Source organism: Spironucleus salmonicida, chromosome 2 (assembly GCF_000497125.1).
Source record: "Spironucleus salmonicida strain ATCC 50377 chromosome 2, whole genome shotgun sequence".
NCBI classification, from domain to species: Eukaryota; Fornicata; order Diplomonadida; family Hexamitidae; genus Spironucleus; species Spironucleus salmonicida.
In genome coordinates this window covers 741,884-755,564 of record NC_090597.1, presented here as the reverse complement: position 1 = coordinate 755,564, position 13,681 = coordinate 741,884, and the positions used below count along the sequence as shown (strand labels likewise).

Sequence of the window (13,681 nt, the reverse complement as noted above, 5' to 3'; positions counted from 1 at the left end):
CGTGCGTTCCACATTAGTAGTTCTGCGTATTTGCTGTCAACCAACTCTCAAACGGTCAAAAAATCATGTAAATGTTGAAACAGCTCAGTTAAGGCTTTTTGACTGCGCAAAAACGTATTTCATGCTTTTGTGCAGGAACGAGATATGTTTTTTGCGGGTTTTTATGGTTATTATGGTTATACTTTTTTTAGTCTCTTGCAATGTTTCTGGTTATGGTAAATATTTTGTAAATCTGTTTGTCATGTATAATACCTTTCCTAATTTATGTTTATTTTGATCTTTTAGACCTAATGTATTAATAACTAGATGTCTTCCGTCTGTTGCGATATCTGCTCCTTTGTTAATTTAATCTGCAATGTTCATTTTAATAATTAAAAAAAATTGATTTTTCGTAAGTCACTTAAATCTTGCTTATAACATTTAACATGTGGTCAATGAAGTTTATTAAATCTGGATGTTCCTTTATTTGTTAATGTTAATCTGTAACTGATTCTAACATTGGTTTTTCAACGATTTGCTCTTTTTTGAGTTGTTATTAACTTTCAAATTTTTAAAAGAATTCATATTTAAATTATTTTTAACTATTTTATAATTCTGTTAGTGTATCAATACTTTGGATTTTTGATTATTAAATTACCTATTTATTTTCATTCTTATCTCAAACATTTTTGTTTATGTTTCTTTTAATTACATATATTACTTAATTAATATTTCTTATTTTTATACGTATGGTTATATTTCTCTTTATTATGTTTTATTTCATCTATACATTCATAATTCTTCTTTAATTTCCTTATTTTTATATTTGTGTTATCTGAATTAACTGAATTATTTTATTTATTTTTTGTATCAATTGAATTAATTGAATTCGATGCTATTCAATTTTATTAATACAAAAAAAATACTTGGATAATTTCTCATAACAGAATAGTTTTAGTACTAAACGCCCTAGTGTTGATCTCTTCCGATGAATCATATATTCTTTCATTAATACTAATAAATCTTATGCGTTTAAGTTATCTCTCGCCACGATATCGGTTACATATTTTTAATCTGCTCTCAAGATCTTATGCTCATTGTTATAGAATTATATATTATTTTTTATATTACTTAACCAAAAGTTAACTTTCCCATTTTACTATATTAAATAAATATAACTCTGGAAATATCAATCATTCTTTTACATATCCAAATGATAATGTAGCTATTTCATTCGGTGTTGAATTAAAATCAATACATCGTTTCTATGAGTCCATTTTGATCGATTTATATGTTGTGTTTGTATATATGCTACAATCCTTCTAATCTCTTATGAAGTTTATTTCTTGCTTTACTTTTACTTATACCGTCTGATAGTTGGGTATTATGCATTACTATTTTTATCTATATTGATCTTATCAAATAACACGTGTATGTATACTTCAAATAAATGCTTTTATGATTGATCTTCCAATGTCATAATTCCTTACTTGTCAACTGTGATACCCTTTGATGTATGAGCACATCTGATTCCGTCTGTATACGCATATACTTATTCCCCTAGACATACCCATAACTCCGGTTCCAGCTTCTATTCGTATTAGCAAGAGTACGTATTCTTGAATGTGACAGATATCAAGTTTGGATACATTCCTCTATCCAGTATACAATAGATTGAATCTGTATCTCCATATAAAACCAATTCTTTCAATTCATCGTTTATATATCTCATTAATGTGTATAACAGTGTTCTTTATACGGATATTATCGCTCCTGCGAATGATACGTTTGATTAAGATCTTTATGTTTGTTGCAACTGCTCTTCATAATTAAATGTATTCTTAAATATATTTTTTCCCACCAGTTAAACTGTGCAATTATTGTGTAGCTCCTTATCCCACTGTTCAAATATGAACTCTCCTTAATGAAATTATGTTGTGGGTCTTACCACGTTTTGACCTGTTTTACTATATATTGCATTTAATAACAGCTTATAGAACGATTTACCTCCCAGGTTTAACTTTATTGATCTATAATCCTACTATCCTTTCTGTTTTATATATGCTATGCCATTATCATACTTATAATCAAACTTACAATCATTTGCTAATTGCTTTAGTACAGCTTCATCCTTATAACCATCTTGATCTGCGTGCAATATCTTGTTGAACATCTATGAATTAATGTAATTATTTCCATCATATTTCTTATCATTAAAACTTGTTATTTAGTACGTATGTATCTTGCATATCTCCCTGAACGTATAACCTTCGTATAAAGCATTTATCAATTCAATATCATGCCAAAACCCATAAAGATATCTTTATTCGACTTTGTGCTTACATTTATCATGATTGTTAACATTCAAACATTGCTATTCTGCACATGTTCTACATAAGGGAAACAATACCTTGTTCCAAATATGACATCCTAACACTGAGAACTTTAAATTCCTTGGTGGTAACATCTAACATTTGATTTAAATTACTCTATACTTCTTATCGCATCTAGCTAAATAGTATTGACGCCTTTCTTCTGCTGTAATCTTCCTTGGTATGCTCTTAATGTATTCAATTAAGTTATCAATATAGGCCTAATCAAGTTTAAACTTATGCTTTGCTATATCTTTTGAATCAATACTTTTAGTATAGGTTTAGCTTCCTGCATGTGTTCCAACAATTAAATCTCTTAAAGGTAAGTTTCCAAATACCATGCCTGAAGGGTAAAGCGATGTGAAGCCAATTCCGTACATCTTTTCGTTTGGTATATCGATTTCTCTACAATGAGTGTAGCATTCAGTTCTTACTCCTGCTAATATCAATCTATTGCTTATGTTGTATTATGGAGGCATCTCTATCTTGATATCGGTGTCCTATTCAAATTTAATAAACTCAACGTCTGTTACATGAAAGATGTCTTCAAATGAGTCTTCATTTATTTTATCTTTTAAGTGTAATCCTTTCGTTTGATGCTGTCTCTTCCTTTCTTGCATTACTTTATAATACTTATATGTTTGCTTTAATTCCTTTAACCCATGATAGAACACTCCATTCAATTCTAATCCATACTTCTTAGTTGCGCCATCCGTGTCACCATGGAATACTATATCAATATTGTATCTTGTATCTAAGAATCGTTGATTGTAGAGTACATTTGTTATCTTGGTAAACTTGGTTCCTAAAAGTTTATTTATCATTCCACTATCATTCAAAGTTAGATGGGCTAAGCGATACTCGCATTTCGATTTGTTATGTTTTAGATCGTGATAACCTATTTATATTTTTATATTGCAGTGGTGTGTGAATAGGTTCATTGGCATTGATGGTGCTGTTAAATAGTTGAGGATGTTGACACTCTATTCCTTTAGTGATACCTCTACCCATTTCACTAGAGCTTTGCTTAAAATGAGCTATCTTGAATACAATAATTAATATACTAATCAATGAAGTCTAAGTGATCATAGTCGTTAGCATATTAATTGAACTCATCCAAGCTTAACTTATCAAAGTGTTTCTGTTATAGAATGCCTTCTTTTACTAATTCACTTATTGATTTAAGACTCCCTCCGTTTTAAATATACAAATCAAATATATCTTTTGTTAAAAACGTGTATGACTATAGTTGTTTTCGAACTTCAAGTCCAAGGGCCAATTCCTTATTTAGTTTAGATAATGGTGAAGTTATGAGTCTAAACGAATCCTTAAACGACATTCCATTTATTTTCAAATTCAATAGCTTGTTGTTTGTAATCAGTGTTTCGAATTCGAATTGCTCTTTTACTTTCATTATAACTGCTAATAATAAGTAGTTGTCATATCCTGATGCATTGTGTGCATAGAAGTCTTTTATCTTATATTTCTTAGCTATTAGTTCCATGTGCCTTATAAATTTGATTAGCAATTCGTCTATTGAAATGATGTAGTTGCCTGGTTCTTTTAATCTAAGTTCGTTATGATAAAAGTGATCCATCTTTTCGTATGGTTTTATTTCCTTATCGTATATGTTTATAATCCATGTTACTGAAAAGGGGATGTGTTTCATTGAATACTTTGAATAGTTATCATCATCTTCATTTAGATTCTCGAATAGGCTTTCTATATCCTGAGTTAGAAATGATTTCTATTCATCATAAAGGTTTCCTTATTTGAAATACTATCCTTCATATTCAATTTACGTTTTACATTTGGGTGATGAGTTGTGTGTCGTATTACAATGACTGCATGGTGAAAACGTCTCGCATTTCTTTTAATGTCATTCTAAGCATTTGCAATCGGGTGTGTTATGGAGCTATGTTCTACAGTTTTAACATTAATAACTTTTGTTGTCTTGTGATCTTACATGACTGTAGTTGCAAAACGTACAATAATACTTAGTAGCCACTTCTTCTGCTTGTGTACATTCATAACATTGGTTCTTCTTATGGAATAGGTTTTGGTGTTGATAGCAATAAATATATTCCTTGTGCATTGGGTTTATTGTATTTATGCATTGCTTAAAATCCATTATGACATTGTAATGTCCACTGCATAAAACTAATAAAAGCTCCATTTCTGAATTTGGATACAAGTCATTTACTTTATTAACTTCTGTTACTCTTATTTTAATATTCAAATACCTTTCTGCTCTTATTAGTATCTCTGTATCTGCTAACTCCTCTGCATCTTTGTTGATTTCATTTATAAGCATATGCGTAAAGTATTATAAGTATTAGTTTCTAGCTTGAGTTTTGTCTAAGGGCTTATCTAAATACGTTTGTAAAGCCTTACCTGCATCAAATACTATTGTGGCCATTGCATATGGTTTCGCTCCTAACTAAAAGATATGTTTCTTATCAACTGTTTTTGATTTCTTGGTGAATGTTGCGATGATGGCCGCGTATAGACAGTTGTGGTCATTATTTTTGACAAAGAATATAGGCCCTTTAAATTTTTACTCTACTGTTGCGTTTTATTAATACCCGTTACCTACATTCCTACATACCAATCCTATTTAATAACCTTCGGCATATTAAGAATCTACTTCTGATACATAAAACTCATCCTTATCTTTAAATATTTTTAATACTATTTATTCAAGAAAAAGGACATATACGTTTATGACACCAATATTTTAAAAAAGCATTATATCTGTACTGCTAACATCTCTATTAAAATACTTCTCTCCATTGTCCATTACTTCTTCAAATATTGATTCTAATAGACTTGACATCTAATTTTAAATTATGAATCCTATAGGAATGATGTTACCGTTTTATTTAATATATCTAATATTTGCAAACGCATATGTGTCTTAATAATTAGACTTGCCGTAATATAGACCCATATAAGGTGCATCCGTTATGATTTCAAAGTGAATCTTACTGTTAAATTTATTTTAAAAGTCTTCAAAGGAGTTAATGTATTTTAAATCCATCTGATCCAATTTGAAATCCTTCCTTATGGTCTCAAGTATGGTATCGTTTTCGTTAGTATATTTATCATAATTAATTTTGAATTCTTCTATTTCTGCTATACCTTGTAACTTTGATATCTTATCTATTTCATTATTAAGCTTATTTAACATTCTAGGTTCTAATCCTTTTTGAATTCTTGTTTTACGTTATGATTTCATTTATTCATATTTAATATTTTAAGCTCTTAGTTAACTAACCTTTTCGGTGTACCATCTTTACTTAATGAATTGGTTGTCGAATCTATATGTTTCGTTTTTAATCTTTTGTATATTGGTTTTCACTTGATTGTCTAATATATTTATACAATCGTAAGGTATTTCAAATTAATTATAATCCATCTTTTTGAAATTGGTTCTATATATTCGTTGTTTTATTTCTTTAGCTCTTAGTTCGACCTTCAGATAAGCTATACATATATATTTTGTTTAGTTTTGATTATAGCGTTTAAACCCCTTTAAGAATCTTTTTATATTTATCATTTTATGGATACACAATAGCGCCAAGTCTATTTTATGCCGATTCTATTGTTTTGTTGAGAATCAAATTATAGTTGAGGTTCATTTGTTATAAGTAAAAAAATTGGTATCTTTTCTTTGGACATAATAATTTTGATATAGTTGTATCTTTCGATTTTCTTTGTTTATTTTATAATGTTCTCTATGCTTTGTGTGGCCGTTCCTTTATATTCTCTTCTTTGTTCTGGTCTTCCTAAATGCTTGGAATGTATTTCTTGTCTTTCTATAATTTCTTTTGTCTTGTTGATTTTCTGACTTAACTTTTGAAATTTTGAAAATGAGTTATACTACTTTCCGGGGTTTATACTGGGTGCTTACTACTTTATTATTTTTAGATTGCGTTATTTATTTCGTTTTATATAATATTCATATGTTTGAATGATCTTTCGAGTTCATTGTATTTATCCAAATTAATATTATTGGCATGTTATTGTGTTTTAATCGATTTGATTTATTTGATTATTATTTTACTATTTTAACATGATCATTTGATAAATTATCTTTTGCTATTCTATTTATTTTTAATTAAGAATTTCAAGTTGATAAAGTTATAATTTATATTGATTTGATTTCATATTTGATAATTATGGGATGTAAAGATTTCTCTTTACTGCATTTATATTCTCTGTTAAGATCCTGTTGTAATTGAATTCCATTTTTGTATATGTTAAAAAAATATGTATTACATAATGTATTTTTTTTGGGTTACATTCTTTCCTATTTTTTGATATATATATATATATATATTGGGTTTGGATTTGGGTTTGGGCGATGATGCTAATTAACTAAAATTCGGTGCTGGGGCGACCAACCCCGCCCCCAATCTCTAAAGAGATCGCGGGTGGGTGCGGGTTGCTTGATCATGTAATAATTTTTATAGCAATGTGTTTTTTTTTAATTTCTATTTCCAAATATTGCAGAATTACCATGTTGGATGGAACTCCCAACTATTGTTTTAATAATCTAAATGCTTTTATCATAAAATTTTAAGAAAAATAGTAGATTCGAAGAAACCTGGAGTAGTAAAACTACATATAGTAATTTTTATTTTACTAGGTTTTAAATTTATTTGTTACATCACTTCTTTGCTTTCCTTATGAAGTAATAAGCTAATCCACCACCAACAGCACTTACTACGACCAAACCACCTATTACTATACCAGTTATTGCACCACCACTTAATTTGTTGGCACCAGGAAGTATAGATTAAGATATACATAGTTCACCAAATTTTTCATAGCCTTTAGCACAGTCTGTGCATTTGTCATCACTAGCCTTGATATATCCAGCTAGACATAAATCACATCCAGATATCTCTTTGTTACAGGTAGCGCATCCCTTTTAATTGTTACATGCACATTCAGAAGTAGCTTCAACAACACATGTTGTTGTAACGCCATTAAGACAATATTCACTAGCTTGAATATTATTACACTATTTAGTGCATTTTCCATCGATAGTTAGAACATTGTTGTTATCAGTTGTTCTGCATACGATGCAAAATTCAGCAGATATGCACATTGAACAGCTAGGGGCGCAAGGCTTGCAATGTTTGGCACATAGGTCGCAATACCAAAGATTACACTTTGAGTAATCTTTTAACTCAGAACCTGATGTTTAACAATTCTCAGCACTTATATGGAAAACAAAACCCTCTTTGTAGGAGGTATATTGTTTTGCTGCAGAGTAGCAGGTAGCGCAATTTCCATCAGATACTAAAAATTTTGGATCAGAAGTTAAGAGATTTCCATCTAAGCATTTGAAACATTTATCCGCAGTAGATAATGCACAAGTTGATGTTGGTGCATCTACTACACAATTACAGCCTTGACCGGAAGATATTTTACCGCCTTCGCATGCAATGCAATCTACTACTTCTGTAGCGTTAGCTGGGCAGTAAGTGTTAACAATGTATTTATTTTCACTATTTGTGTATTCCCCAGCAAAAATAATTTTTGAAACAAAGTTGTTTTTAATGTTCTATATTTTCGTAGACAGTGTTACTTTTGTTAAAATTAACTTCTAAGTGTATGGTATTTACTTGGATGATCTAATTCAAAATTATCATAAACAGATTTGTAGTACATTGGACAAGATAGAAGCGATATTAAACTTTTACTTCTACCTTGTCATATTTACTACCGTAAATTTTTTTATATAGATATACTTAAATTTGGTATTTTATATATGAACTGAAGAAAGCATATCGTACTATAGTATTATTCCAAGTATTGCTGGAGACTCATTGACACCAATCCGACCAATTGGTTTAAGCTTCCATGGTTTAACGAGAATTAGATCTTGCGAGCAGAAAAGTGAATGCAAATAAATGTGTTAATGCGGTTCTGTACTGGTGTAAATACTCCGCAATAATAATATTAACAACGTTTTCTGATATTAAGCACCAAACTAATTATTGATTATACTTTTTCGGTAACCTACGTATGATAAAGATTATTAAATATGGTAAAATAAAATAAATATATACAATACATTTATTATCATTTATTTTTTTTGCCAATACTTTAGTTGAATCATTATCAGTTAGCTAGATATTTAATTGTTGAGCTTTTAATATGATTAGTTAAAATTGATAGTTGCTTTATCTTGATGATACAAATATAAACCACAAAGTCTACAATTAGTCCAACCGTACCTAGCATGCTGATATCTATACTAATATATATCCAATCATCATCTAGTGATCTGTACATGGCAAGTACCATATGTAGGGGAATCATTATTTTACATTTAGCGATAACCCTGCAGAAGTAAGTCACCATCAAAATAGAGTAAAAGATCATTTATGGTTTCAAAAAACACATCGGAATTTCATTATTCTTATTCGCAAATATGAAATACTGACATTCTATCAGAAACCCATACACACAGTTTTATTCTTCTTGGTTGGTGACGTACTACTAAACGATTTATAAAAACTAAATAGAAACAATTTATTTTAGGAGAGCTAAACTTCATTGTGTATACGATAATGTTGACTTAAAATAATACTTCCATCGGCAGTCTATATTATCTAAATAACAGGATTGTATCATGATAGTATAATGGTAAGAGGAATAATTTATCAGTTGATTAACAGTTCATGTTCTACGTCTTGTTGAGCGAAGCATTAATCGTACCTTAATAAGTATCTGAATCTGCAAGGCCATCCTTCTATAGGTAGCTAACTATTCAAAATTGGATTAAATACTAAAATAGAAACTTAATATCATATAAATAATGCGATTCAACATATCTAGATTATCTACACCTGTCGTAAAGTAAGACATTGCACTGCAATTAACCATAATCATTACACGTTATTATAATATTACTTTACTCAATATTCTTGCCAATTTAATATATTTTTAAGACAATCAAGTATGTCTCAAAAGTAACAATTAATATCACATCAAAATCTTTACAATCTGAAAACGTCCAATTTGCCATTCCTAAATTGTACTGCAAACTATACAAGATGATTTTATCAGATATTCTCCTTGTTTCATGGCATTTGCACTAAATTTGATTTAACCAGTATAACCCACAAAGATATAGTGAGAATTGCAACGAAAATATCATAACGGCAAATCACTGTGAAAGTTCCAAATTGTGCAAGTTTGATCAGATCGGATATATTACAATTTTAGAGGTCGTCATTTCGTAATTTGCAGAATATGGTATCTGATTATTGGGAATATAGAGATATAGTTAAATGGATAATAAGTTAGTATTGTGATAGTTAAAATGCGATAAACGAGTTTTCTAGGAATATAAAATATAATCAGGTTGCGCTAAGCGTAATTTTAGAATAATATAGTATAATGTATCTAAATATGGAGATTGCGAATAATTAATTCAATTGTCATTCGCATAGTAGTGTTTTATGTATAGTAACATTAAATATATTCATATATATGTTCAGAGTATATTAATATCGCAGAGACGTAATATGGTTAATAAAAATATAAGCTGGTCAAGCCACATGGACAGGTACCTTGCGGAACAGTAAAAGTTTCATATAGTAATACATTTATATCTATATAAATGCTTGATAATAAGATATCATTTTGCATTAGGCAAGCGAAAGCAAATTTAAATTGAGCGAAGTCTGTTGGACATTATTTTGTAGCATCATTAACTGGTATATGCATCCGTATGCTGAATCTGTTTTTGTGTTAAATTTGTTAGTAAGACCTTGCCAACCGTATTTACTTGCAAGACATCAAGACTTATGGGTAAACTTCGTAAGATATACAATAAACAATATTTAATTTATATTTAGTATAATAATTCGAATTAGACATTTTTGAATACTTACATAATACATTAATATTAACTTATAAAAACAACCAGTAAAATTGTAACAATAACTTTTGTATTAATGTGTTAATAATAATATACTTGAAATTTGCATTTCACAAATAATTAGGCTTTGTATATTTATTTATAATTACATTAACTTTGAGATAATATAAGTATAACATAAATTATTTAACTATTGCTAAAAACTAAAAACTGGTATCGAATAATATATAATTATAATGTTAATCAATATCGTAACTTAAATCTTTATAAAATGGAAGACATACCAGGAACCTGTAAGAAAGATAGCAACAGTTGCGCAAAAGGATATTTCTGTCCTGACCCTGCTTTAGAACAGGACCTATAGGAAATGGCGTGCGTTAAGTGTAACGAAAACTGCCTTACCTGTTCAGGGAATAGCGAAGTTTCCTGGAAATGTGAGAGCTGCGAAAGCGAACGATACCTATCTTATAATAGCTATTGCCGTAATTGCCATTCAGATTGCCCATCATGTACTGGTCCTGAGCAAGACTGTGGAGGATGCAAAGATGGCTTATACGACCCGAGTGGAGTATGTGAAGTTTGCCCAGGTAATAGTAGTCAAAAGATTGATTGCGTATGTGGGACATCGAAAAACTGTTTAGATTGTAATTCATTGGACATGAAAAAATGTGGAACCTGCCAAGAGGGGTACGATATAAATAGCTCAACACCATGCGAAGACTGCCTCCCAGGATATGGTTCAATAGCTATTAAGGGCGAAAATATCTGTGTTAAATGCGATATGACCTGCAAAGAGTGTTCAGGCACAGAGACCACGTGCACAGCCTGCAACGATGGCTTTATTTTAAGTGAAAGTACCTGCACTAAGTGTTTGGCTGAAAAGAATCAGATCTGTCCGTGCGGCAACTCCCCAAATTGCACGACATGTAACGATACTGATACTAATGAATGCGCCACTTGCAAATCCCATTACGATAATACCGTAAATCCACCTTGCTCTGCGTGCGAATCTAAATATTTTGAGGAAGCAATCACAGATGAAAAGGAATGCACCCTTTGCAAGAACTCATGCGACACGTGTCTGAATGCAAACACATGCCTGACCTGTCAAAATGGCAATTACTTAGAAAATGAGTAATGCTAACTTTGTAGTGTTGGTCAGAAGATTGCATGCACGTGTGGTAATGCCAAGCATTGCGGGACCTGCGATGAAAAGAAACCGACGACATGTCTTACCTGCATGCATGGTTTCGCCTCAACTAAGGAAGGCGTGTGCGATACATGCGGTGAGGGATTCTTTAAGAATGGTTCTGATGACAATTTCACATGCGAGCCTTGTTTGACTACCAACTGCGCCCAGTGCCCTGTGAGGAAGGATAGATGCACAAAGTGTGTGTATAACATGTATTTAAATTTCAGAACACAATGTCAACAGTGTCTCAAGGGAGATAGAATTCTATGTCATTGCGGTAATGTCGTTAACTGTGCCACGTGCTCAACAGACAAACTATAAACATGCGGAGACTGCATGTCTGGATACGAAATTGACAAGTCCGGATCATGCACGATCTGCGCGCTGGATTTCGTCCAGATTGGCGATAAGTGCGTCAGGTGTCGGGCGAACTATTGCGAAAAATGCTCGGCAGACGCCTTAAAGTGCGAAAAGTGTAGAAATAATTTCGCTCCAAACCATGTTGGATGCGAAGCCTGCAGCTTAGACGGTCCCGAATGCGTCTGCTAGGCTGCGGTACACTGCGCCGTCTGCTCAGCAGATGGAGATAAATGCAAAAGCTGCGTGGCGGGTTATCAGATTGATGACAAAGAAACCTGCACGAACTGTGCAATTAATTACGTAAAAATTGGCGAGAAGTGCGTTAAGTGCTAAGTAGATAACTGCGATACCTGTTCGACTGACGCCTAAACATGCGTAAAGTGTAAAAATAACTTCGTTCCCAATGGTAATAAATGTGATGCATGTCGCGATAATGGCCCCGAGTGCCTCTGCGGGACCGCGGTGAACTGCGCCACCTGCGCACCAAATGCAGACAAATGCAAAAGCTGCGTCGGGAACTTTGACCCCAAAGCGACCACCCCTTGCACAGACTGTCTGGATGGATTTTTCAAATCTGACGTCAGTGGAAAGAGCACCTGCACCGCTTGCTCGGATAAATGCACAAACTGCACATCAGCAGTCACTTGTACGGCCTGCCAGGACGGGTTTAGTGTTGACGGCAATAAGTGCGTAACCTGCGAAGACGCTAACTGCAATATCTGCTCTGCTAACAAGAATGTCTGCACTAAGTGCAACACTGGTTATCTAACTGTTGATGGGAAATGCGAGCTGAAGTGCTACCAGGGCTAATCCGTCTGCGCCGCCAACCAAATTTGCCTAACCACCTGCAAAACCTGCTCAGAGAACTGCATGACTTGCGAGGTGACCGTAACCAGCTGCACCAGCTGCGCTCCTGGCTTTACTTTAGATCGCAGCTCATGCGCCGCGTGCTCTGCAGGATGCGCAGATTGCACTGGAAACAAGAACGTGTGCAATCTCTGTAAAGACGGTTATTTCGGTATCAGCGGGGTCTGCTAGTCGTGCTAAAATAACTCTACCGCACAGTGCGAATGCTCTGGGGCAGCTAACTGCGCGACCTGCAATAACGCTAAATCCGGCACCTGCGGTACCTGCATCGCCGGCTACAAAATGTCAGCTAGCAACACCTGCGCGGAGTGTGCCGACGGTTATTTGATGGTGGACAGGGTCTGCACGAAATGCGAAAAGTCGTGTAAAATCTGCTACGAAAGCATCGAGAAATGCAGCATCTGCGCGGATTCGTACACGATGAGCATCAAATAGACGTGCGAAAAAGATTGCACCCCTGTCCTAACGAATGGCAAAGCCTGTGTTGGCGGCAAAGCGGTTGAGTGCGACGATGACTACGACCAAATAACGGCTTGCAAATGCGGAGCTGCCGCAAACTGCCAAGAATGCAACGAGCGTAACATGAGCACCTGCGAGTCCTGCATGCCTGGCTACAAACTCATCGGTGGGTCGTGTACATAGTGCGCTGTAGGGGCGACCACCGTTGGCCTTTTCTGCTTCGATCCCTCCATTGGGTCTTAAAACTTCCTTTCTGGAGGTGCCATAGCTGGTATTGTAATAGCAGTATTGGTTGTAATTGGACTAGTTGCAGGCGGAGCTTTCTGGTACGTAAAGAGGTCTAAACATACGCCTGCTGAAATCGGTCTTGTCGATAGACGTCTATAATGAGAAATTTAATTTTTCATATAAATAAACATGGTGGGAAGATATAGTATAAATATAACAGAGATAGACTTATAAATTATTTTATGATAATTTTGGGGTAGATCGTCCGAATGAATATAATATGCTTAGAAGCTAATTTTAACAAAAATAGCCTATATATGA

The 13,681-nt window shown here is 33.1% G+C and overlaps 5 protein-coding genes and 1 pseudogene across 5 annotated transcripts; 1 reads left to right on the top strand and 5 right to left on the bottom strand. All coding sequences in view use genetic code 6, as the record gives it.

Moving 5' to 3' along the window:
* Window positions 1-84: 84 nt before the first annotated feature.
* Window positions 85-363, bottom strand: SS50377_21617 (uncharacterized protein; the record flags this gene model as incomplete). The annotated part of the gene is made up of 1 exon (XM_067905530.1): window positions 85-363. The coding sequence occupies one exon, from the start codon at window positions 361-363 to the stop codon at window positions 85-87; it is 279 nt and encodes a 92-aa protein (XP_067766847.1).
* Window positions 364-1,168: 805 nt separating this feature from the next.
* On the bottom strand, window positions 1,169-3,298 carry SS50377_21616 (uncharacterized protein; the record flags this gene model as incomplete). The annotated part of the gene is made up of 1 exon (XM_067905529.1): window positions 1,169-3,298. One exon carries the CDS (start codon window positions 3,296-3,298, stop codon window positions 1,169-1,171), a length of 2,130 nt encoding a protein of 709 aa, XP_067766846.1.
* Window positions 3,299-3,363: 65 nt separating this feature from the next.
* Window positions 3,364-4,020, bottom strand: SS50377_21615 (uncharacterized protein; the record flags this gene model as incomplete). The annotated part of the gene is made up of 1 exon (XM_067905528.1): window positions 3,364-4,020. One exon carries the CDS (start codon window positions 4,018-4,020, stop codon window positions 3,364-3,366), a length of 657 nt encoding a protein of 218 aa, XP_067766845.1.
* A 210-nt stretch (window positions 4,021-4,230) lies between these two features.
* SS50377_21614 (uncharacterized protein) lies at window positions 4,231-5,910 on the bottom strand (the record flags this gene model as incomplete). The annotated part of the gene is made up of 1 exon (XM_067905527.1): window positions 4,231-5,910. The coding sequence occupies one exon, from the start codon at window positions 5,908-5,910 to the stop codon at window positions 4,231-4,233; it is 1,680 nt and encodes a 559-aa protein (XP_067766844.1).
* Window positions 5,911-7,023: 1,113 nt separating this feature from the next.
* Window positions 7,024-8,001, bottom strand: SS50377_21613 (Cysteine-rich membrane protein 1; annotated as a pseudogene).
* Window positions 8,002-10,525: 2,524 nt separating this feature from the next.
* Window positions 10,526-13,522, top strand: SS50377_21612 (Cysteine-rich membrane protein 2; the record flags this gene model as incomplete). Its single annotated transcript, XM_067905526.1, has 1 exon — window positions 10,526-13,522. The coding sequence occupies one exon, from the start codon at window positions 10,526-10,528 to the stop codon at window positions 13,520-13,522; it is 2,997 nt and encodes a 998-aa protein (XP_067766843.1).
* Between the last annotated feature and the right edge of the window lie 159 nt (window positions 13,523-13,681).